Source organism: Falco peregrinus, chromosome W (assembly GCF_023634155.1).
Source record: "Falco peregrinus isolate bFalPer1 chromosome W, bFalPer1.pri, whole genome shotgun sequence".
NCBI lineage: Eukaryota > Metazoa > Chordata > Aves > Falconiformes > Falconidae > Falco > Falco peregrinus.
The window spans coordinates 29,184,634-29,211,000 of record NC_073743.1 but is presented as its reverse complement, the minus strand read 5'-3'; the positions used below and the strand labels follow the sequence as shown (position 1 = coordinate 29,211,000).

Below are 26,367 nucleotides of genomic sequence, written 5' to 3'. Positions count from 1 at the left end.
CCAGAAAGGTTATGGAACAAATCCTCCTGAAAGCTATTTGTAAATACATGAAGGACAAGAAGGTGATTGGGAGCAGCCAACAGGGATTTACTAAGGGCAAATCATGCCTGACTAAACTCATTGCTTTCTATGACAAGGTGACTGGCACTGTGGACAAGGAGAGGCAGTGGATGTTGTATACCTTGACTGAAGAAAGGCCTTTCACACAGTCTCCCATAATCTCTGTATCACCAAACTTTTGAGATAGGGGCTGAATAAGTGAACAATAAGGTGGGTGGAAAAATTGCCTAGACTGCTGGGCTCAAGGAGTTGTCATCTGTGGTGCAAAGTCCAGCTGTGGGCCAGTAACTAGCGGGGTCTCTCAGGGATCAGTACTGGGACCAATGCTGTTTAAGGTCTTCATTAGTGACTTGGATGATGGGACAGAATGCATTCTCAGCAAGTTTGCAGATGACACCAAATGGGAGGGGGTGTGTGTGTGCTCTATATGCTGGAGGTCAGAGGGACCTGGAAAGGCCAGAGAAACGGACTGATGGGATCCTCATGAAGTTTAACATGGACAAATGCCATATCTTGCATCTGGGAAGGAATAATCCCATGCAGCAATATAGACTGGGGGGGGGCTGACTCTCTACAGAGCAACTTTGCAGAGAAGAACCTGAGGATCCTGGTGGAAAGCAAGCTGAATATAAGCCAGCAGCATTTTGACTGTTAGATTTGTGTGTCTGTCACTGTGCTTTCTTCTTTCCATCCACTGGTCCTTGCAGAAAAGTGGACAAATGCATCCTGGGCTGTGTTACCAAGAGTGTAGCCAGCAGGCTGAGGGAAGTGATCCTTACCCTCTGTTTAGCACAGGTGAGACTGTATCTGGAGTCCTGTGTCCAGTTTTGGGCTCCCTGGTACAAGAGAGATGTGGACAGACTGGAACAAGTCCAGCAGAGGACCACAAAGATGTTCAGGGGGCTGGAGAACATAACATATGAGGAGAGGCTGAGAGAACTAGGCCTGTTCGGCTTGGAGAAGATAAGGTTCAGGGGATACCTTTTTGCTCTCTACAACTACCTGATGGGAGGATACAGAGAAGACAGAGCCAGACGCTTCTCAGAGGTGCACAACAATAGGACAGGAAGAAATGAATGCAAGTTGTAATATGGGAAGTTCTGGTTAGGTATTAGGAAAACACTTTTTTTCCATGAGGGTGGTCAAATACAGGAACAGAAAGGGTGTGGAACCTCTATCCTTGGAGGTGTACACGACTTGATGGGACAAGTCCTTGAGCAACCTGATCTAATTAGACCTGCTTTGAGCAGAGGGTTAGACTAGATCACCTCCGGAGGTACCTTACAACCTAAATTTTTCTATGATAAATTATCAACTATACTAAAATACAGTTTACAGATGGATGAAATAGCACTACAAGTTATGTTGTGTCAGCCAGCTCCTCCTTCCATCTCCTTTTAAGGTACTATCTATAAATGAAATCATTAGCAGTTATATCAGGAAAATCATATAGGCATCATCTCCTGTACGGAGGCAACTTTTCTGGTCAGTGTTTTTATTTTGGTTTGGTTTTTAAAGTTCTTTTTCCCAGGCAACCACGCATTTTGGCTCTTTGTTAGATTTGTATGTCTGCCACCATACTTTCTTCTTTCCACCCACTGGTACTTGGCTCTTGCCTTTCCAGTCACTTTCATGAGCTCTTTATCTAAGACCAGAACCCTTTCCTGCTTACTGGATCATAGTTAACCAGCCAACTCATGTTTTCCTTTCCTCCTCACTGACTGGCCCTAGTTGCTGTTTTCACGTGTAAATGAATTCTGGGAGGGCTTGAGGGTTCTGTTGGAATCAGGCTAGCACATGGCTATAAAAGGAGAATGAAAGATTATCCATGTTAATAGTCATAGAACATTTTCCATTCCCACCGCAGGTTTAGTACTTGCTCCTTTCAATGCTTTAATAGGATAGCTTCCTTCAACCTTATATCCTAGCCCTGTATATGGAATAGAATAGACTTTTTGTTCATAGATTAGGCACTAGAACCCAGAGTTGACATAATTAATAGCAGAAGCAACAGCTGCAAAGAGATGCCCCATTTAGGACCACTTGGAGCACATCCATTGGTCTTTGGAGCATTTAACATATAAATAGGGTAAAACAAACATAATCCTCTGCTTAATATATTTGAGCTATAAACTCAGGCAAAATTTCATGAGCGGCAATAAACCACACGCTCCCAACATCACTGCTTGGTTTCATGTCCATAATTGAAAGAGTAGAAGTACTAGAGCGTTTAAAAGAAAAGCTTACACAAGGGTGGATGAAGAAATATATTTTCTTCTGTCTCAACAGTTCAGTGTCTTTGGCCGACATTTTTCAAAAACAAGTTAGCCTGATAAGGCATCCTACATAGAAATTTTCAGTCTCTGATTACAGTTTAACAATGTTATGAGCGACTTTCAGTTTTTACAGTATCTTAAACAAGGACACATTGGCACATTGGTCATTGTTAATAATAAGCACATCTTAACAGACCCATTTAAGACAGAAGATTGATTAGATAAGAGCAAAGAAAATCAGCAAATTTTGCAAAAAGCCTTGAAGGTTGGCTTTCCAGTGCCATGAACAGTATTCCACAGAGAACGATACAAACCAAGGTAAACAAAGCACGTGAAACAGAATATTCTAAGAGACAAGCAAAAAGACATATTCTCATTCCTCTCCCTTCCTTCCTTTGGAAAGAAATTAAATATGTATCCATTACACTAAACAGTAAAGAAGTTACATAATTGTTTTCTGTAAGTAATGACTGCAGCTGCCTCAGCAATTGCCAGTAGAATTTCAACCAGAAGAACAGGAGGCCCACACAAAGACTTCTTTATTACACAGATGATCATATTATAACAAATTTAGATAATCCTTCCTATCAGCATAACTTAAAACTTGTCCATAAACTTAAGTTTTTTCCCCAAACAACAAAATGCTTCACACTATGTTCAACTGTAACAATTACCTGAATTCATTTTAGATTAATTCAAGTGGTGTGAATTCAACTTGGCTTTGCCCAAATAATGATTTAATAAGACAAAAAATAAAGTTTTTGTTTAAACATTTTTCTTTGCTACTTAAAATACAGTAGTCCATATGATGTCTTTAAAAGAATGTGCATTTAACTTCTTATTTTAGTAATCATTCTAATTTTGATCAATAACCAACTTACATTGTTCCATTTGTGTAGACTGTGTCACTTCCCTCCACATACTGAACTTGGGCTGGGTAGACATGCTGTACCTGTTGCACAGTCTGTACTTGCTGTACCTGTAAACAAGAACACCAGAAATATAGGATAGTTTACCTTATAAAAAGAATGACTAGTGCTTTAGTGCATCTAATGGTTTCTAAACAATACTCTCAGTCACGGGACATCCCTGTTCTCACAATTACTAAATAACACAAAATGTAATTTTGTGCTGCATGTCTGTAATACGCTATGTGGAGTACTAACATTGGAGATGCATTCCCTTGAGCGTATGGGTACTTTCAATGCCAAAGACAGAACAATCTGGAAAGCACAAGAATAAGAACTATATGCTTCACACCAAGCTTAGGAACTGTATTTAGTAAGGAAGAAAACTTCTTTTGGTCATCTATATGCTTCTTTTATGTGGTTTGGTTTTTTTTTTTAACTCCAATTTAACTATATATAATATAAGCCACTAAATTACAACTTACATGTGCTGTTAACAGGGTGTGAACCTTTGACCTGTCAGAGTAGGTCCTAAAAAAATTCAGTGTAATCCCAGAAGAGTCTGGTTCTCATGCATGTGATGTATCATCTAAGTGAGCTCTTTAAGGACATTCTAGTTTGAACACCTTCATCATCCTCACTACATTCTATAAAATTCCTATTCCTCCTTTTCCACTATTAATTCATATACTTTGAAATGAGATTCTGAACTTCATTATTAATGTAATGGTTTTGGCTGGAATATAGTTAAATTTCTTCATAGTAGCTTGTATGGGGCTATATTTTGGATCTGTGCTGAAAACAGTTTTGATAACACAGGGGTATTTTAGTTATTGCTGAGCAGTGCTTACACAGCATCAACACTTTTTCTGCTTCTCACATTGCCCTGCCAGTGAGTAGGCTGGGGGTGCACAAGAAGTTGGGAGGGAACACAACCCAGACAGCTGACCCCAACTGACCAAAGGGATATTCCATACCATATGACATTGTTATGGTTTAACCTCAGCCCACAAGTAAGTAGCTCACTCACTCCTCCCATACCCCAGTGGGATGGGGAGGAAAAATCAGGAAAAAGGTAAAACTCAAGGATTGGGATAAGAACAATTTAATGATTAAAATAAAATATGAGGGGAAAAAACAAAAGAACAATAATAATAACAACAATTCTAATGAAAAGGAGGGAGAAGGGGAGAGGAATAAAATCCAAAGGGAAGGAGGAAAAAACCAAGTGATGCACAATACAATTGCTCACCACCTGCTGACTGACGCCCAGTCAGTCCCTGAACAGCAATCAGCAGGCCCTGGCCCACTCCCTCCAGTTTATATACTGAGCATGATGTCCTATGGTATATAATATCCCTTTGGCTAGTTTGGGTCACCTGTCCTGGCATTGTCCCCTACCAATTTCTAGTGCCCCTCCAGCCCTCTGGCTGGCAGGGCCTGAGAAACTGAAAAGTCCTTGACTTAGTATAAACATTACCCAGCAACAACTAAAAATCATCAGTATGTTATCAACATTACTCTCACACCAAATCCAAAACACAGCACTGCACTAGCTACTGAGAAGAAAATTAACTCTATCCCAGCTGAAACCAGTTTCAGCAACAAAACTAGGGGGAAGGTTGGCAGGGAGGCTGATGCTCGGGGACTGACTAGGCATCAATCGATTGGTGGTAAGCAATTGTTTTAATTTGCGTCACTTATCTTTCTTGGGTATTATTTTTCTCTCTTTGGTTTTTTTTTCCTCTTTTCCTTACATATTATTATTATCATTATTAACATTGTTTTTTAAATTAATAAACGGTTTTATCTCGATCCACGCGTTTTCTCGCTTTTGCCCTTGCAGTTCTCTCCCCCATCCCACCAGGGGGTGGTCGTGTGAGCGGCTGTGTGGTGTTTAGTTGCCATCTGGGGTTAAACCACACCTAAGGAAAAAATTATATGAAAACCTTTAATTCTGAAAAAAACCCACATTACTTTGAATAGACTGTTCAAGCGTGACAGAAAACCAGATGTTTCTGTCAGTCAGCAGTAATGAGATGTACTCTTTTTGATGGTTAAATAGAAAAATCAGCAGTTTGCTGATTTTCCATGTGAACCGTTACAGAAATTTACATTGGCCTGTCATTCCTTAACAGTGTTCCTGAACTATAATTTCCCAAATTCAAAAAATACATCCCTTATCATTAAGGCAAGATAAAACTATGTACAGCATTTTGATTTTAGATAAAAAAGTGTTTGCATTAAAAGTACTAATAAGGTTAAGAGAAAAATACCAGGGTAAAATAAGTAAGGATTTATAAATCCCATTTAAAATAAAAAAAAATATATAATAAAGTACAGCGCCTAAAAAAAAAAAAAAAAAGAAAAAAAAAAAAAGAGTTGGATATGCAAAACCTTTCTGTTCTCAGATAAAAAAAACCTAATACTTTTGAAAAGCAGCATATGCTGTAATGTTGATATTTAGGTAAATGACTGATATGAGTTCGTGACTGTTTTTATGTGTTAAATCTCATTCTGCATTAAGCTCTAATTTTGATTAGCAAAAGTGTGTATGTCCAGTTTAATGATACAGTTATTTCTGAATGCTATGGTCATAGTCTCTGCTGAATAGGAGGATTTTTGTGTAACTTTTGATGAATGGATACACCTTCTAAAATTGATTAGACACTTGTTTTTAATTTTACTCTTTCAGTTCTTCTGTATTACATGACCTAAACCATAAGGTCAGTGAGATGAATTTTAAATCCTTGTAAAGCTTGCTACCTCATGTTTAAGAGTGCATGTTAAAACAGGAATGATACATGAGTAGAAAATATTTGAGGAAACATAAGACTAAGAAAAATTCTGCAGGATGTTAAATGGCATTTAATTATGCTCCTCACATTTGGCCTTACTGTTGCTACATTTTACTTGCACATGTATAGGTTTCTCCCTTCACCATTCAAGGTGCTAAAAATGACAATTGCTGCATTGCTTGAAAACACCTGTGAAACCACTACCACTAAACTCAGAAGGGAGTCTTAGTTTTTCATTAAGGACTTTTTTTTTTTTTCATTTGAAGTACCATATCAGACTTTCACGAAAGCCAGTTATATTGTCAGTATGCAACGAAAAGATTCATTTTACCAGAAAATAGTTTAGACATTGAGAAATTATTCCCCCCATAACTACAGGAAAGGATTTAAAAAAATAAATTATTTAAAATTTATTTTAGTCTACTCCTAAAGCATGTGTACATAAATTCAAATTTCAAATTTAAGCAAATATATAATATATACAATTAATTTTTCAGAGCAAATTCTTCATCAAAGACATTGTTATAATGCCTGATAACCCTTTCTTTTCCTACAGTGGAAAAACACCTATCTGACCCACATTCTTCATCACATTTGCTAGTGGTATACTAGATTCACATTTTTATTCTTCCTCTTCCTTATCCTACACGTTCAATTCCTTTAAAATTCCTGACCTTTTCTCAGCATTTTCATCATCTATCCTTTTCTCTCTAAACCAGTATCTCCTTCATATCCTGTCTCAATCACTGCAGGATCATCTGCATCAGCTTTCAGAACATCACCTTTTCTGTCTATACAAAATATTGCAGCAAACTCCTCTTCCTTGGCCAGACTGATCCCCTAACTTTCCTTTCTGAAACCTTACATGACTTCAACTTTCAAAATAAGACTCAACTGAAAAAATACCATCTAATATATTCACAAAATAGTCAAAATACAGATGAAATAGTGAAACAGTACTAGAAATTGTAACACTGAAAGTAATATCTTATTGAAAATATATGCTGATATAAAATAGATTTAGTTTTTAAAAGTTTTAAGCAAATCTTAAAAAGAATTAATTACACTAAGCCTCCTAGAAGGCTTAATTAAGTACAAGCATCACAGAAGCTTCATTTACAAAGTTAGTATAGTATTACAAAGACCTTATCCTAATGGGCCCTGATAGGATGCACCCATGAGTGCTGAGGGAACTGTCTGATGTCATTGTGAAGCCAATCAATAATCTTTGAATGATCAAGGTGATTAGGAGATGTGCTCAAGGATTGGAGTGTAGGGGAACAAAGACAGTGGGTTGATTGACATTGATAATATGCAGCTGTGGCCTTGCTTTGAGGATGTGCAGCTGTGATCCTACAGCAAAGTGGTTAAATAGCTCCCAGGCATATAGTATGAAAACCTGGATGAAGCAGAGATAAGGAGTAGTGTGGTCTGGCCTCTGGAGGATAGAGAAACAGTATAGATAGTAGAGTTTGACCAATGGTAAAGCTTTTTGCTGCTTACTATTTTTCTTGTGTTGTGTTATTTCCTGACTGCTGTAACTCAATCACAAGAATTGGTACCCCGTGTGAGGCAAGCTGATTTTGACACTTGAAGTTTATATGAGACTGCAGGTAATGAGTGGTGACAGTGATGCCCAATGTAGCTGAGACAGGCAGGGAGAGCCTGTGATCCAGATCACGTAACAGATGCTGGGAGAGGTGAGCTGTTGGGGACAAATTGTTACGGATTCGCATGTGTTCTTGAGCAATAGCAAAAGCCTTTGAAGAGCCTTGTAACTTTGTAGATGAAAACACACAAGTACAAAAGGTCATTGGAGGAAAGCCCATGGTGGTCATAATCTTCTTTAAGGAAAAAGACCAATGTTTGGTGTGATCTACAGAATAAAGGTGTGAAAGTTGACTTTAGCACATAGAAAAAACAGAGTTATGCCTTTGAGTGGGCTGAGGAGTGCTGAAGGGAGTCACCTTAATTGAGCAAATTCTGTCTGGCCTGCATTATAATTGTGTGGTAATTAGAGAGCCAGGAGCCATGTCATATTTCAAAGAGTGAGAACCCTTTTTTGCTGCTAGTGTGAAACAAGACTTTAAGTATCTAATCAGGCTGGAAAAACAGTAAGAAAATAGTAATACAGGCAAGACCTATAGCAAAATGACCATAGATGGAATTGTAATAGCTGTTTATAAAGCTGACGTGCACTTATCCTGTTGATGTTGTGGTAAATGCATCTAATGAGGATTTAAAACACATCGGTGGCCTTGCTGAGGCACTGTTAAAAGTGGCCAGTCCAGAACTGCCACAAAAGTGTGGCGAGCTGGTGAGGAAGAATAGGAGTTTGCAGCCTGGGTGCGTGGTTATCACAGGTCCTGGGAAACTCCCATGCAAGAACATCATTAATGCTGTTGGTCCCAGGTGGAGGAAAGGTGAAGCAAAGAAGTGTGTGTTCTTGTTAAGAAAAAGAGTGAAGAAAAGTTTACAACTAGCTGAAACATACATTCATCGCTCCATAGCTCTACCTGCTATAGGTGAAGGGATTTTTGGCTTCCTATGGGAGCTGTGTATGTATTTGATTGTATCCTCCATTAAGGAGACCTTGGAAGAATCCATGGGGGACAGCAGCTTGAAGGAGGTTCATTTTGTGGATGTCACACAGGACCAAGTGCAGAAATAGGCAACTCTGACAATGATTCCATTGATACTGATAAACCTTTTGATCTAGGTCCTATAGATCCAGAAAAGGAACTAGACCTTTCCCTCTCCCCCACTCGATGACTTGATTGTATTTTTGGGGAGGGTGAAAGGGGGTCTGGGGGATCAGTGGCAAGAATGCAAGTGGGAAGCACTTAAGTGAGGAGATTTGGGAGCTGCAATGGCATGACCAGTATTTTATTGGCCAAATCAACCTCCAGAGTGGCAGCCTGTGCAATACGAGGCTGTTAAAGAGTTAAGAAAAGCAGTGTGGGAAGGGGGGTCCCTCAAACGGGTCAGAGAGTCAGTGGGTAATGGAGAAATTGTCAACATTGGGATAGAACAAGTGTAAAAATATGACAGATTGTGCCCAGTGGTGGGATGTCTGGGATGATAGTTTGTCAGTCCTCTGGAACCCCAAGAACTTGATATTCTAGGGACTTTAGGGGTGGAATCCTGTGTGTTTAACTCCACACCTGACAATCCTTTGAGGAGAAATGAATCAAACTGGTGTGCATCTGTAGCGTGTAATTGTACACAACCCGCTCCAGATGTGGCCCTGCCTAGGCAATTACTGAAAAGTTTATTTCTAATTTGTGGAGATGGGGCTTGGCCAGGGCTACCCAGCAGGAAAGTGGGAGGACCATATACCATAGGCAAATTAAGTTTGGTAGCATCTTCACAGAACATTATATTAAACAATAATAATTTATTGCTAGCACATGGTCATGGCTGTCAAGATTTTGATGGTATGTGTTGCATGGATTTAAAAAACAAATTCAAAATCAATTCACAGATATATCAAGGAAATAATGGAAGCAACACAGGAATTACAGGAGAGTCGTGGGTTTCTAGATGATCAGTTAAGTCACTTGGGGTTAGGGTCTTGCCTCACAGGATTGAGTTGTGACTCATGGGACTGTTTGTAATCTGTGTCATCTTGCTCATGATACAGTGTTTGTTTTCTTGTTTGAAAAAGGCCCTGCGACATGATAAACACTGCCTTTTTGGTTGAAAAACAAAAAGCGGGATATGAGGGTTTAGACTGGGCTGCTGGTGGCTCAGGCTTTAACGATGGGATAGAGCTGTGTCTTCAAAGAGAGCGAGCCGCAACCTTGACTGAGTGAACTTGGAGACAAGAAGGAAGAGAGAGAGAAAATAGGATATGAAGCAAATTAGAGCAGGATGTGGGGTGATACGTCAGCTGCTGGCAGAGAACATGAAACCCACACATCTTAGCCAATCAATGCCAATCAATAGTTGTTGCTGAGCATGCTAGCTGTAAGGATAACCAATCAGAGAAGCTGGGAAAAGGGTATATAAACCTGGAGAAACAAATAAAGGTGCACTGCTTTGCTGCGTTTAATTGCCAATGAAGATTGCAAGTGGGCATTATAAACCTTTCGCAATTGCAACCCCACCACATGTCAAATGTTTGTAATGCAGAAGTAACCTTTTGGAAAAAAAAAGGGGGGGGGGGGATTGTAGAGGAATGAAGACAGTGGGTTGCTTGACATTGATAATATGCAGCTGTGGCCTTGCTTTGAAGGACGTGCAGCTGTGATCCTACAGCAAAGTGGTTAAATAGCTCTGAGGCATGTAGGACAAAAACCTGGATGAAGCAGAGATAAGGAGTAGTGTGGTCTGGCCTCTGGAGGATGGGGAAACAGCATGGACCAATGGTAAAGCTTTTTGCTGCTTACTATTTTACTTGTGTTGTGCTACTTCCTGACCGCTGTAACTCAATCGCAACATTGGAGGGAAGCAAGTATCTGCAGGAGCGGGCTGAGAAAATTTCAGCCTTTTTGGCATCCATTCACTCAATTGGCAGTATTGTTTGTTTGCTATTACCTTGGTTGCTGTCATGTTTGCAAGGGCCCTGCAGAACATGGTAAACCTGGTACTAGCTGTACAAAAACGGGAAATTGTAAAATTGTACAGAACAGAGACAGTGGGTTATTTTGACATTGATAATATGTCTCAGTTGTTTTTTTATTTGTTCTATTACTTATACCTTGGTTTTACTCGTTCGGTTTCAAAGGTTCTTTTTGTGCAACAGGAAGGGGGAGATGCAGGAGCGGGCTGGAAACTAGGACCATGCATGGCAATCAGTTAGCTGAGGGGAATGTGCTCGAGCTTGTCTAGACAACAATTAACATGATGAGACTTGTTTACAGAGCACAGGGGAGTGGGAGACGGATGGCGCCAAGGAAAGGTAACACCTTGCTGTTAATTGCTGGTAGTTAACCACCAATCGGGGATTGCCTAGTATGCAATGCTTAGCTTCAAGAACCAATCTGTTTAAAACGCGCAGCTTCTGAAAGTGTATAAAAACTTGTGCTTCTGTACAATAAATTGACATTTGCTTGCATCAAGCTGCGTCCCGTCTCTTCATTTGCCGCAAATTGGTGACCCCGACGTGATCCGTTTAAGGATCTGACGTGAAGGGCTCTCGAATCGCCTATCTGAGCGACATGCAGCGAATCCCACAGAACTTTGAATGATCTGCTGAAAGGAAGCAGGAGCCGGCCTGAAATCCCTCCGGAGTTGAGAGGTGAGCTGTGGGAAATCCGTAATGGGGAATCAGGCTTCGTCCCCAGAAAGAGACGTATATGGACTCATAAAGGGTCTTCTAGTCAGATCAGGGAGTCCGTGCCTCAGTCTCCTCAAATGGTGACCCCTATGGTGGTGTTCCGAAGCCTTGGAAGAATAAGGACGGAACTGGTCGATAAAAAAGACAGCTCGTGGAAGAGGGCTGCGTTCCGGAGGAGATGTCTTGGCTGAACGATCGTCTTGCTGTCTGGACCAGGCGGACTACCTAAACCCCGAGGATAACACCTGTATGCATCGAGACAGGTGAGCAGCCAAGAAACTTTAGAGACTTTGAAAGAATGAAAGTGTGTACATACAGCAGCCAATTGTATGATGCTGCCGCGGAGGGGAACTCCGTGTCGGGAACGCATTTAACATCTTGGTGGCAAATTCTGACTCCTCTTTGCCAAGTGTGGACTAATTCTACTAACGGTGCTAAACCAGAGGAAGCTGTAAATTCCACCGACAGCGCGACTCTTCTCAAGACACCGTCAGTGATGGCGATTCCATCCACACCTCCTCTGCTCCCAAAGCTTCTGTCACTGATTGCAGCGACCCTCACAACACAGGAGCAAGCATGGGAACAGGACAACTCGGACAATGATTTTATTGACACTGATAAACCTTTTGATCCAGGTCCTATAGATCTGGAAAAGGAGCTAGACCTTTCCCCCACCCCCTCATCTCTCCGGATGCATTGATTGTATTTTGGGGGAGGGTGAAAGGGGGTCTGAGGGATTGGTGGCAGGAATGCAAGTGGGAAACACTTAAGTGATGGGTTTTGGGAGTCGCTAGGGCATGTTCAGTATTTTGTCAGACAAATCAACCTGCAGAGTGGCAGCCTGTGCAATACGAGGCTGTTAAAGGGTTAAGCAAAGCAGTGCGGGAAGGGAGGATTCATAATACATTTGCTATGTCCCTTCTTGAAGTGATGGCAGAGCCTTACACACTCACACTGCATGACTGGAAGTCATTGCTTTGTATGGTACTAACTGATACAGTATATGATGTGGTTATTTGATTTTTGTGAGCTATGTGTAGTGGCCTTGACTGAAAACCTTAATCGGGGAATTGCTGTTAACTATGAGCAGTTAGCTGGAGCAATTAACTGTGCCGATTCTGTGACTCAGGCAAGGTATCCCAGGGACAACTGTTTGCAAATGAATGAGATGGCTATTAAGGCAGTCAGGATGCGGGAGTCTTGCCACAGTCTTGCAGGGTCCTAGAGAGTCACTAACTTTAATACTAACTTGATTGATTGGCTTCAGAATATTTTGCAACTAGTCGAACATCAGGAAGCTCAAGGGTTGCTTTTAAAACAACTAGCTGTGATAATGCCAATGAAAATTGTAAACGGGCAACTTTCACAATCGCAACCCCAACATGTGTCAAATGATTGTAACGCAGAACTCACAGCAGACTGTAATTCTCAGGCTGAGTTCTGGAATGCAGCATAACACATTTTTGCTTCTCTAATCTCTTCTGTAAGAATAGTACACGCTCTTAACTTGCTTAGTAAATTAGGCTGCTAGCTTGCTAAACAAAGTAATACTACAAATACTATATTTTTTTCTGGCTTATTAACAGATGTTGATTCTGTCCATCATATGTTGCTACAGAACCGAGTTGCTATTGATTTTTATTATTAGCACAGGGACACAAGTGTGAAGACTTTGATAGGATGTGTTACGTGAATCTGAGTGACCACTGTGAATTAATTTACAAAAGTATACAAAACTTAAAAGCCTTAAAACAAAGATCTGCAACAGAGCCAGGGGCGGGATGCCTTTGGTCTCTTCTCACGGCTGGGAAACTTTGGGCCATGACTCAAAAGTATTACAGGATTTATTATAATTATCTTTAATAACCACCTTATTGATGTTTGCCTTATGTCTCCCATGCTTTTTTTTTCCTGTATTCAGTGTTTAGTTGATTGTAACATAAATCAGGTCATGGTCACCCAGCTACACACCCCCTTTGCCTCATCACAATTAACAAGCAAAAAAGAGGATAAAGAATGTCTGAAGAGAGAGATAGGAGAGGAAACTGGAGAATATTTGACCTAACAAGAGGTGAGAGAACAGCTGGGTATTGTGAAGGAGAATAGGAAAGATAAACACGGTTATCTAGTGTTTAATAGGTGTCTGCATGCTTGTAGTGATATATAGCTATGTAACTACATGAACGATTTCTGCCCTGAGCCTGGTGGAGCATACAGCTGCGGTTTGTGTCCGGGCTCAGAGATGTAAATAGGGGCTTCTCTGTTATGGTAAAGTGATACTCTTTGCATAAAAAAGAGAGGGAATGAAGGGAATGACCCCAGAGGTATGTTCAGAGAAGGCATGCTATGTTTCGAACTTTTTGACTGAACCAGTTCTTGTTTGGTGTGCCCTTCCACCTATGTATAATGTTAATCCAAAAGAAGCTGATATTGTTTACACTTTGAATGTCGATAATTGTCTTTCTGTAGATGCTAATGTAGTAGGAGGCTATGATGGGAACGTATTGCAGTGGTTCTTCTCTTATCCGGAGTAACAGAATGGAAAGCATTAAAGAGTTAAATCACCTTGTTTGGTAGGCAGTTAAGAATGTGAGTCAAAATTGCCACTGCCTTTTTTGTTGGTTCAAAGACATGGCTGTGAGGATTTTGATGGTATGTGCTGCGTGGATTTTAGGCGCCCCATTGCAGCAACATGTTATCAAAATCTGAGAAAATTTCAGCCTTTTTGGCATCCATTCACTCAATTGGCAGTATTGTTTGTTTGCTATTACCTTGGTTGCTGTCATGTTTGCAAGGGCCCTGCAGAACATGGTAAACCTGGTACTAGCTGTACAAAAACGGGAAATTGTAAAATTGTACAGAACAGAGACAGTGGGTTATTTTGACATTGATAATATGTCTCAGTTGTTTTTTTATTTGTTCTATTACTTATACCTTGGTTTTACTCGTTCGGTTTCAAAGGTTCTTTTTGTGCAACAGGAAGGGGGAGATGCAGGAGCGGGCTGGAAACTAGGACCATGCATGGCAATCAGTTAGCTGAGGGGAATGTGCTCGAGCTTGTCTGGACAACAATTAACATGATGAGACATGTTTACAGAGCACAGGGGAGTGGGAGATGGATGGTGCCAAGGAAAGGCAACACCTTGCTGTTAATTGCTGGTAGTTAACCACCAATCAGGGATTGCCTAGTATGCAATGCTTAGCTTCAAGAACCAATCTGTTTAAAACGCGCAGCTTCTGAAAGTGTATATAAACTCGTGCTTCTGTACAATAAATTGACATTTGCTTGCATAAAGCTGCGTCCCGTCTCTTCATTTGCCGCAAGTATCACTTCTGTCTTCAGGAAAGAAGACCTGGGGAACTACAGGCTGGTCAGCTTCGCCTCAATCACTGGGAAGGTGATGGAGCAAGTAATCATGGAAACCATTTCCTGGCACATGAATGACAAAGAAATCATGAGTAGCTAGCATGAATTCACCAAGGGAAAGTCATGCTTGACAAAATAACTTTCTACAATGAAATAACTGGCCTGGTAGACCAGGGGAGAGCAGTGGATAATTCTGCCTAGACTTCATGAATACCTTTGACATTGTCTCCCATAAGGTCCTTGTAGAGAAGCTGTTGAAATAGGGGCTGGATGAGCATTGAGGTGGATTGAAAACTGGCTGAATGGCTGGGCCCAGAGGGTGGTGATCAGTGACACAAAGTCTCGTTTCTGAGACAGCTGGGGCTATTTAGCCCAGAGGCTCAGGGGGAAATCTCACTGTGTGTACAAATACCCGAAGGAAAGGTGCAAAGCACATGGAGCCAGGCTCTTTTCAGTGGTGCCCAGTGAAAGTGCAAGAGGCAATGGGCACAAACAGAGGTTCCATCTGAACATCAGGAAAGACTTTTTTTTACTGTGAAGGTGACTGAGCACTGGAACAGGTTTCCCAGGGAAGTTGTGGATTATACCCCCTTGGAGATATTCAAAAGTTCTCTTGGCATGCCATCAGGCAACCAGCTCTAGATGACCCTGCTTGAGCAGGGAGGGGTAACTGCCAGTGGTCCCTTCAAATCTTAAACATTCTGTGATTCTGTTAATAAATCTTTAACTTAAAAGAGAGAGATCTATATAAAAGTCCTAATTCAGCAAAAGCCTTTTGGTGGCACAAAGTCTAGTTGGAGGCCAGTGACTAGCAATGTACCCCAGGGGCCATTACTAGGTCCTGTCCTGTTCAATACTTTCATTAATGACCTACATCAGGGGTCCTCAAACTACGGCCTGCGAGCCGCATACGTCCCCCCAAGGTCCTCAATCCGGCCCCTGGTATTTACAGACCACCCCCCACCAGGGTTTGGGGGGGAAAACCAAGCAGCCGCAGATGACTTCCTCCCACTTCATCTGCACGCCGGCCCCTTGTTTAAAAAGTTTGAGGACCCCTGGCCTAGATGATGGGGCAGAGTATACCCCCAGCCAATTACTGATAACACCAAACTGGGAAGAGCGGCTGAAAAATCACAGGGTTGTGCTGCCATCCAGAGGGACCTCAAAAGGCTGTAGAAATGTGCTGACAGGAACCTCATGAATTTGAACATGAGACAGCAGTGTGCCCTTGCCACAAAGAGGGCTAACGGTATCCTGGGATGCATTAGGCAAATTATTACCAGTAGGTCCAGGTAGGTGATCCTTCCCCTTTATTCAGCACCAGTTGAGTACTGTGTACCTGGAGTCCTATGTCCACTTCTGGGCTCCCAGCTGAAAGAGCTGGGAATGTTTAGCTTAGAGAAGAGAAAGCTTGGGGTGGGGGAGATCTTCTCAATGTATATAAATACCTGAAGGGAAGGTGCCTAGAAGATGGAGTCAGGCTCTTTTCATTCCTGCCTAGTGACAGGACAAGAGGTAATGGGCACAAAAAGAAATACAGGAGGTTCCATCTGGCCATAAGGAAACACTTTTAGTATGAGGGTGTCCTGGTTTCAGCTTGGATGGCGTTAACTTTCTTCTTGGTAGCTAGTACAGTGCTGTGTTTTGGCTATGATGTGAGAACAATGTTGATAACACACTGATGTTTTTAGTTGTTGCTGGGTAATGTTTATACTAAGACAAGGATTTTTCAGTTTCTTGGGCCTTGCCAGCCAGAGGGCTGGAGAGGCACAAGAGAGTGGGAAGGGACACAGCCAGGTCAGCTGACCTGAACCAGCCAAAGAGTTATTCCATACCATGGGACATCATGCTTGGTATGTAAACTTGGGGAGGGGGGATCGTTGCTTGGGGACTGGCTGGGCATCAGTCAGTGGGTGGTGAGCAGTTGTACTGTGCATCGCTTGTTTTCCTTTCTCCCTTTTCCTTTGGATTTTATCCTTTTCTCCCACCTTTCCATTATAACTTATTATTATTGTTGTTCTTACCTTCTTATTCTGTATAAATTATTAAATTGTTCTTATCTCAACCCTCATTTTATATTCAGATTCTGACTCTCCTCCCCACCATTCTGGGCGGGGGGGGGGGAGTGAGCAAGCAGCTCACTTGGTTGCCAGCTGGGGTTAAACCACGACAGAGAGTAACTGAGCACTGGAGCAGCTTACCCAGAGAGACTGTGGAGTCTCTTCCTTGGAGATATTCAAAAGCCACATGGACATGTTCCTAGGCAACTGGCTCTAGGTGGCCCTGATTGAGCAGGGGGTTGACAAGATGACCCCCAGAAGTTCCAGTTCCTTTCAACCTCACAACGTTTAAACCAATGTTTAAATTCATGTTAAGTGCTCAATACTTAAACGCTTTTCTGAAATGTTGGTGGTTTTTGGTTTGTTTCATTGTTTTTGTTGGGGGATGTTTAAAACAAGAAAAAAGCAAATGTATTCTGAGGTACGTTATAAGTAGAAGTGATATTAATGAAATTGAGACATTATGAATTGAGTCTGTACACCAGGGAAAATTATTAGTGAAATGTATGAAGCAGTTAACAGCATTGCAAAGAACATGCAGAAAAATTCATCACTTTTAAATTTAAAAACTAAATTTAACAAAATGTTAGAAGTTTTAGTTTGGACAACAGTGATCCACTAGCACAGAACAGACTTACATAATTTAACAAGTTATTCTCAGTTTTAATATTGTTGTTTTTGAAGCTGTGAAGTGAGTTTATGTTGAAAAAGAACATCAGATTTCACCCAAAGAACCTAAAACACTGACAGATGACTGGAGGGGAAGTGGAGAGGGAGGTGCTGATCTGCTATCCCTGGTATTCTGTGACAGGATTAGTGGGAAGAGTTCAAAGCTGTGTCAGGGGAGGTTCAGACTAGATATTAGGAAACAGTTCTTTACTGAGAGGGTGGTCAAACACTGGAAGAGACTTCCTAGAGAGGTGGTTGATGCCCCAAGCCTGTCAGTGCTTAAGAGGTATCTGGACAATGCTCTTAATATGCTTTTGGTCAGCCCTGAAGTGATCAGGCAGTTGGACTAGATGGTCATTGTAGGTCCTTTCCAACTAGAACAAATAATTAAAAAAAAAAAAAAAAAACAACCAACAAACCGCAAAACAACTAAATTACATGTACTAAAGGAGTCTTGGACAAAAGTCATGGGTCTTCACATGCAGTTCCTGTTTTCCAACTTCACTTCCCCCCTCAATCTCTGCATGCACCACTCCCTCTAACGATGGTGGGGCTGCATAGGTGATTAATCATGTCACAGAAGTGTGTGCTGAGCTGGCTGCTACAGAAGCCCCTTTAATTCTCCAGCAAATCCAAATTATGCATTACATATGGTTTTATTTCAAATACCTTTCTGCAGTTGTGCAAAAACCTGCAGGGAATCCAGCTTAGAAGTACAAAATTACATTGCTTTTTTTATTTTACATATATATTGTATTTATTTAAAAAAATCCATATTCCTTATCAACCTTTCAAAGGAATAAATGTGAATACTCAGTAACTTAAATGTAATTTTTTATGCAATACTGTACACATTTCATAGTAATCCTCTTTTAGACTCATGCATATGTATTTCTGGTGGTTGCCAGATATTCTAGTTCAAGAAATAAACCCTGAAAACTGCATGTCTGCTTACTTAGCTATTTTAGTTCCAGCAAAATAAAATTTAATAAAACAGTGAAAAAGAGTTGGTTTTATACCCTTGTACAAAATCAGTTCTTCACTACACCTGTTGAAATGCATCATTCTGTCTTGCCAGGGTTTTTTGTTTTCCCAAAATTAATAGACACCTACCTGTTGCTGAACTGGTACCTGCTGTACTACCTGTGTGGGCACTGCTGCCTGGCCAGCCACAGATGCCTGTAAAGTCACAGTCGAACCTGTGTCTGACCCAGTCTCTGATGTCTGCATCGTGGTCTCTGAATGAAATTAAAATGTAAAATTAAAAGTTCAGCACAAACTTCTTTTCTTTTTGTCACTTATTCAGATTTTTAAAATAATATTCACCCAAAATCCATTCTGGGGATTAGCTAAAGATTGTTTCACGTACTATTACATGAGTACATGGAGATACTTCATTTATTTTTTCTTTTTTTAAAATGCTGCTTTGGCCTAACATATTAGAAAATTCTATTATATATTATTGCTTTGTCTAATCTAAGGTCTGCTTAGAGCTTGCAGCACATCAAGAAGAGAATAAGCTTTGGACTTCATGAATTTTTTTTCTAACAGTTTACAGTCTGCTTTGTAATAGCAAATATATTTATCGAGTCAGAAGCAAGGTACACATGAACCTACTTATTACTTTGAGGTAAAGAACTTTTAGAAAAAAATCCGTTCACAGGCCTGATTCTTCTCTAACTACACTTGTATATGTTAGCTGCAACTATTGTCAAATTTTGAGAGGAGACTCAAAACATTATACCATATTAAGACAACACACTTTGAGCTACCTATATGAACAAAAACAATTCTAGAAACTGCACATATAAATGTTAACTTCTTAATTAAGCATGCCTTCACAAAAAGACTTGCAATAATCAATGCGATTAAACTGAACACTGGAAACATTGCTTACCAACTCATCGCAATTCTAAAAAACTAAAAGAGTAATTTCTATAGTAATCACAATACAAGTAAATTATAGTACTTCCAATATTGTCAGCTTTCAGAAAGAACATATGCTGAATAAAGTGTCTTGTAAGAACACAATGGGTAAAATATGCAATACCAGAAAGAAATTTCTTTATTTTCTTCCCTGAAACAGTTCAAATCCTTATACACAGAAATAGTCAAAGTTTTCTCTTACCTTACTTGCACTCAAAATATCTTATTTAATAATGTAAATGAACATAAACTTTTTTTATTTATGTGACTTCAGGAACAACTCATAAAAAACCCGAAATAAGTCAAAGTCCTCCCACCAGCTTGTAAATGACTACCCATTCTTCAAAGCTGTCCTCTGGTTTACTGAGCTGCACTATAAATTCTTCATATTCAAATGCCGAGTTAAAGCTCTAGCAGGTGATAGAATGAGGGGCTACAACCTGAAAAGAAGACCCTGAAAAGCATTTTAAAGGTCATAGTGAAAAAGTGACTCAAGTAAGCTTGCTTTAGCAGAAAGTGTTAATGTAATCACTGGAGTTATAAATGGGGATTTTACCCCTATTAAAATAGTGAGGCACACACTAAAAAAGTACATGAGGTTGTGACGCTGACATATTTAAGAGAAATATTCAAAATCTGGATAGAGCACAGAAATAGTCCAACAGCAAAGGAAAATGCCTGTGTTGGTAACCCCAGCCAGCAACCAAGCACCACACAGCCACATGCTCACTCCCCTCCACCCGGAGGGGTGGGGAGGAGAATCAGAAAGGAATGTAAAACTCGAGGGTTGAGATAAGAGCAATTTAATAATTTAAACAGTATTAAAAGGTAAGAACAACAACAATATCAATAATAATAACAATAGTAACAACAACAGTTATAATAGAAAGGTGGGGAAAAGGATAAAATCCAAAGGAAAAGGGAGAAAGGAAAACAAGTGATGCACAGTACAACTGCTCACCACCCGCTGACTGATGCCCAGCCAGTCCCTGAGCAACGATCACCCCAGCTAACTCCCCAAGTTTATATACCAAGCATGATGTCCCATGGTATGGAATAACTCTTTGGCTGGTTCAGGTCAGCTGTCCTGGCTGTGTCCCTTCCCACTCTCTTGTGCCTCTCCAGCCCTCTGGCTGGCAAGGCCCAAGAAACTGAAAAATCCTTGTCTTAGTATAAACATTACCCAGCAACAACTGAAAACATCAGTGCGGTTTATCAACATTGTTCTCACATCATAGCCAAAACACAGCACTGTACTAGCTACTAAGAAGAAAGTTAACTCCATCCCAGCTGAAACCAGGACAATGCCTTACAAAGAAAACCTATTTAGATTATCAGAAAGAAGACTGAGGATGACTTATACTTACTAGGAATTTGAGAATTCCTCAGTTTTGCACAGAATCACAGAACGGTTTAGGTTGGAAGGGACCTCTTGAGACCATCTAGTCCAACACCCCTGCCCAAAACAGGGTCACCTAGAGCAAGTTGCCATGTCCAGTTGTGTTCTTAATACCTCTAAGGATAGAGACCACAACATCTTTGGATAACCTGGTAAGGTCCTTGACTAACTTCACAGTAAAAAAAACGTCTTCGAGTGTTCAGATCGAATTTCCTGCTTTTTTCCATTTGTGCTCATTGCCTCTTGTCCTGTCAATGAGCACCACTGAGAAGAGTCTTGCTCCCTCATCTTCACTCCCTCCCATCAGGTATTTATACACAATGATACGATCCTCCCTGAGCCTTTTCTTCTCCAGGCTAAGTAGTTCCAGCTCTTTCAGCCTCTCCTCATATGGCAGATACTCCAGTCTTTGTGGCCCTTTGCTGGACTTGCTCCAGTAAGTCCATACCTTTCTTGTACTGGGGAGCCCAGAACTGAACACAGTACTCCAGATATGGCCTCACTAGCACTGAGTAGAGAGAAAGGATCTACCTCAACCTCTTAACAATACTCTTCCAAATGCAGCCAGGGATACTCTTGGCCTTTTTTGCCATAAGGGTGCATTACTGGGACATGTTCAGCTTCTTGTCCACCAGGATACCCATTTCCTTCTATGCAAAACTACTTTCTAGCTAGTCAGCCTGCAGCCTGTACTGGTGCCTTGGGTAAATCCTCCCTAGATGCAGGACTTGGCATTCCCTGTTGTTAAACTTCATGCGATTCTCTGCCCATTTCTCCAGCCTGTTGAGGTCCCTCTGAATGGTAAAACAGCTATCTGGTCTATCAACCACTCCTCTCAATTCTGTATCATCTGCAAACTTGCTGAGGGTGCACTCTGTCCTATTTTCCAGGTCACTAATGAAGATATCACAAAGTATTGGTCCCAGTATAGACTCCTGGGGGACACCACTAGTGGCTTGCTTCCAATTGAAATTTGCGTCACTGATCACAACAATCTTGGCTTGGTCATTCAGCCAGTTTCAGTCCACCTCACTGACTATTAAATAAACAACATCTACTGATCTCCCTTCATCCACAAAGCTAGTTGACTCATCGTAGAAGGCTTATCATGTTGGTCAGGCATGATTTCCCATTCATAGATCCATACTGACTCCTACCAAGCACCTTCATGTCCTTCAGTGTCCAGGATTATTTTCTCCATCATCTTCCTGGGAATACAGGTGAAGTTGACCAGCCAGTAGTTCCCTAGATCTTCCTTCTTGCCTTTCTCAGAGTGATATTTGCTCTCTTCCACTTGTCAGGAACCTCCCCTGATCACCATGACCATTGAAAGATAATCAAGAATGGACTTGCAATGACATCAGCCAGCTCCCTAAGCACTCATGGGTACAACACATGAGGCCCCATGGACTCATGTATGTTCAGTTTGTGTAAGTGCTCTTATACGTGGTTCTCCTCCACACAGGGTAAATATTCCTTGCTCAGGACTTTCCCTCTGGTCTCAGGAACTGGGAATCCTCAAGGCTGGTCTTACCAGTAAAGACTGAGGTGAAGAAGTTGAGTACCTCAACCTTATCCATGTCATTTGTCACCAGTTCTCCCACCCCATTCAGCCAGCCATAGGTGATATTTTCCCTAGTCTTCCTTTTGCTGTTTCTGTACTTGTAGAATCCTTTTTGTTTGGCCAATGCATCAATCAGCATTACATTTTTTACTGGGCCTGTCTGGGACAGAGTTAATTTTCCTCATAACTGCCCATATGGTGCCATGCTTTGCATTTGTGGCTAAAAAGTGTTGATAATAGGCCAATGTTTTGGCTGTTGCTGAGCAGTGCTTGCACAGCATTAAGGATTTCTCTCCAACTCCTCCCCCCCCCATCCAGTAGGCTAGGGGTGGGCAAGAGATTGGGATGGGACATAGCCAGGACAGCTGACCCCAACTGACCAAAGGTATATTCCATACCATATGACATTATGCTCAACAAAAAAAAGCTCATGGAAAGGAGGAGGAAGGGGAGGGGGAACACTCACGGTTATGGCATTTGTCTTAGCAAGAAACCATTAAGCATGCTGAGGCTCTGCTTTCCAGGAAGTGGCTGGCCATCTCATGGCTGGCCATTGGGGAGTAGCAACTTAATTCCTCTGTCTGCTTCATTTGCACACACAGCTTTTGTTTTTCTTAAGCAGTCATTGTTTTAACCCACAAGTCTTTTCACCTTCCCTCTGCTTTCCCCCCATCCCATGGAAGAAGGTAGTGAGCAAGGAGTGTGGGTGCTTGGCTGCTGCTCAGGGTCAAGCCATAACATATTTAATCAAGTATAATTGAGAGGTAGACACTGACCACACCAACCCTAGAAAAACACCTATTTGTTATTTCTGGAAGAAAGCAACACTTCTGCTTTTTGTTGGCTTTGGGGGCTATGCTAAGAGCTTATACTGCCAAAAGAATCTTAAAAAAAAAAGAAAAAGAAAGTCCCAACTGACTGGAGAGAAAAGGAGATGGAGCATAAACAAAATAGAGAGTGAGAAAGAGAGAGTACTGAAGAGTGAGAGAGTTGATAGCATGATGAGGAAGTTAGTTGTGAGACATGAGAGCTGATTACAAAATTCAAGACAGTTGAGATCAAGAAATGAGAGCAAAGGCCAAGAAAGCCAAGAGATGTAGACCCAAGAGGGCTGAGAGAGAGCACCAAGAGGAGATAGACAAGAGATGGAGGGAAGACAGGAGACAAGACAAGGACTGGAGAGAGAGAAGAGATGGAAGACAGATGAGAGATGAGACATGAGACAGACAAGATGAGACAAGTGATAAGTGAAGAGATGAGAGGTGAGAGAAATGAGAGGGGAGAGAGGCAAGAGATAAGAGGGGCATGAGACGAAACACAGGTGAGAGAAGAGACAGGTTAGAGGTGAGGAACAAGGCAGATAAGATGAGACAGGATGAGTGGAGAGAGAAACAAGAGGAGAGAGATGAGAGACCAGGGGGAGAGAAATAAGGCAGAGCCAAGAAAGAAGACAGACAAGCAGGAGAGACTAGAGAGGCCAGAGAAAAATGAGGGGTGAGAGAGAGCATCACAAGGGGCAGGCAATAGGGAGGAGAAATGAGAGGCAAGAGAAAAGACAAAAAAAACAGGAGAGATGAGAGATGGGGGAGATAACAGACAGATGAGGTAGATTATAGAGATGAGAGACAGAGGCAGCAGACAAGATACGGACTAGAGGGAACCAAGGCAAGATGAGAAAGACCAAATGTAGATAAAGAGATAGGATAAAAGGTATGTTGGGTGTAGAGAGGAGGGGGGTGAGAAAGTGACAAGAGATTAGAGATACAAGATGTTATAAAGATTAGCTGAGAGACAGGAGATATGCAGGAGGAGAGGAGACAGAGACACAGGACTATGAGAGACAGAAAGAGAGCATGACATTAGACAAGGTAGGCCAGATAACTCTCATCTCTCTCATTACTTATCCTTCTGTTTACTCCTGTGTTACAAGGAACAGGAGAGAGACAAGAGAGTTGAGACAAGGAATGAGACATGAGGGGAGACAACAGAGGGAGACAAGAGGGAGGGGAAAGAGAGAGGAGGAATGTTGTAGTCTGAGTCCAACTCAGTCAGCCTCACACAGGGCACCAATTGTTGCAGCACGAAAAAAACCAGTAGACTGCAACAAGGCTTTACCATTGGTCAGATTCTACTACCTGCACTGCATCTCCTTCCTCCAAAAACCAGACAGCACTACTACCCCTCCATCCACCCCCTTTCCCACAATCCTCAGGGCTATTTAACCACTTAGTGGGAACGAGCTACATCTGCACATCATCCATGTCAATCAACCCACTGCCTTTGAGGCAAGGCCACAGCTGCATGTTATCAATGCTAATCAACCCACTGCCTTCATTCCTCTGACAGGGGTAGGTGAGAGGGGTGGTGAGACAAGTGGCAATAGACAAGTAAAGAGAGATGAGACATGAGATGACAAGATGAGAGGTGAGACAAGATGAAAAAAGACAAGATGATGAGAGCAGAGAGGAGAGACAAGAATGGAGACAGGATGAGAGAGACAAGAGAGGCCAGGTGGGGTGAGAGTAGAGGGGAAGAGGCTGAGAGGAGAGTGAGATGAGAGAGACAAGAGTTGCAAGGGACAGGAAAGATGAGAGAAGAGGGACAAGACAAGGGATAAGGCAAGAGTCGAGAGGAGGGACAAGAAGAGAATAGAGAAAAGACAAGATTAGACAAGAGATGAGACAAAGCAAGACAAGGAGAGAAAAATAAGATGAGAGGAGAGACAAGACACTAGAGAGGAGATGAGATGGGAGATGAGGCGAGAAGACAAGACAAGACGAGAGAGGAGAGATGAGAGATGGGAGATGATAGGAGAGGGGAGACTAGGCAACAGGTGACAGCAATGGATGAGAGATGAGATGAGAGAGACAACACAAGAGACGAGAGGAATGGTAAGAGGTGAGACAAGGGACAAAGTGAAGTATGAGACAAGAAAATAGAAGGAGGTGAGAGAATAGAAGGAGACGAGAGGGTGATGAGGGAGGGGCAAGAGAGGGATAAGAAAGACAAGACAGATGAGACAAGGGGAGAGATGTGTCATGAGAGACAAGAGGAAAACAGATAACATGAGAGACAAGGCAACAGAGACAAGAGATGAGGCAACAGATAGGAGATAAAAGATGATTTGAGATTAAAGAAGAGATGAGAGAAGACAACATGAGAGGAAAGATGAGAGACGAGATGAGACAAGAATGGAGAGACAGGATGAAAGAGACGAGAGAGGCCAGATGGGGGGGAGGAGGAGGGTAAGAGAGGGATAAGGGATGAGAGACACACAAGAGAGCTGAGACAAGGGATGAGATGAGAGACAAGAGGGACAAGAGATGAGAAGGAAGTCAAGATGGGACAAGAGATGATATGAAGTGAGACAAGAGGAGAGAAAAAAGGAGACAAGGTAAGAGGAGAGACACAATGAAAGACAAAAAAAGATGGAAGACGAGAAACGAGAGACAAGAAATGAGAAGAGATGACAGGAGATGAGTTAGAAGAGAAAAGAGAGACAAGGGAGGCAAGAGAGACAATAGATGTAAGGAGAGGTGAGAGACAAGAGATGAGCCAAGGGAAGAGATGAGAGGGGCAAGTGATGAGAGATGAGACAAGAGATGGGGGAAAAAAGAGAGAACAGATGAGAGAAGATATGAGAGACGAAGGAGGTGATAATGAGACAAGGGGAGAGATGAGACAGAAGATGGGGGAGAGATGGAAGATAAAAGAGAGGGGAAGAGCAGGGGGACAAGAGAGGGAGAAGGAGAAAAGTTGATATGAGAGATGCAAGATGAAAGCTTAAAGAGGGGGGAAGAGACAAGGCAAGACAAGAAATGAGAGAGACAAGCCAACCTACACGAGACAAGAGAGGGTAAAACAAGAGGAGACAAGACGAGGGGAAGGATGGGGAGGTGTCCAGGTTTCAGCTGGAATAGAGTTAATTTTTTTCTTAGTAGCTAGTACAGTGCTGTGTTTTGGCTATGATGGGAGAACAATGTTGATAGCACACTGATGGTTTTAGTTGTTGCTGGGTAATGTTCATCCTAAGTCAAGGACTTTTCAGTTTCTTGGGCC

General features: G+C 41.7%; 1 protein-coding gene across 3 annotated transcripts in view; it reads right to left on the bottom strand.

Annotated features, from left to right (window-relative positions):
- Window positions 1-26,367, bottom strand: part of LOC129783029 (transcription factor RFX3-like) — a 192,447-nt gene that overhangs the window by 92,530 nt on the left and 73,550 nt on the right. For all 3 annotated transcript variants that reach the window (XM_055792685.1, XM_055792686.1, XM_055792687.1), the window contains exons 2-3: window positions 18,533-18,657; window positions 3,218-3,315 (exon numbers count right to left, since the gene is read on the bottom strand). In XM_055792685.1, coding sequence (XP_055648660.1) covers window positions 3,218-3,315; window positions 18,533-18,649 — 215 coding nt within the window. In that variant the 5' untranslated portion in view covers window positions 18,650-18,657. The remainder of the gene's footprint in view (window positions 1-3,217; window positions 3,316-18,532; window positions 18,658-26,367) is intronic.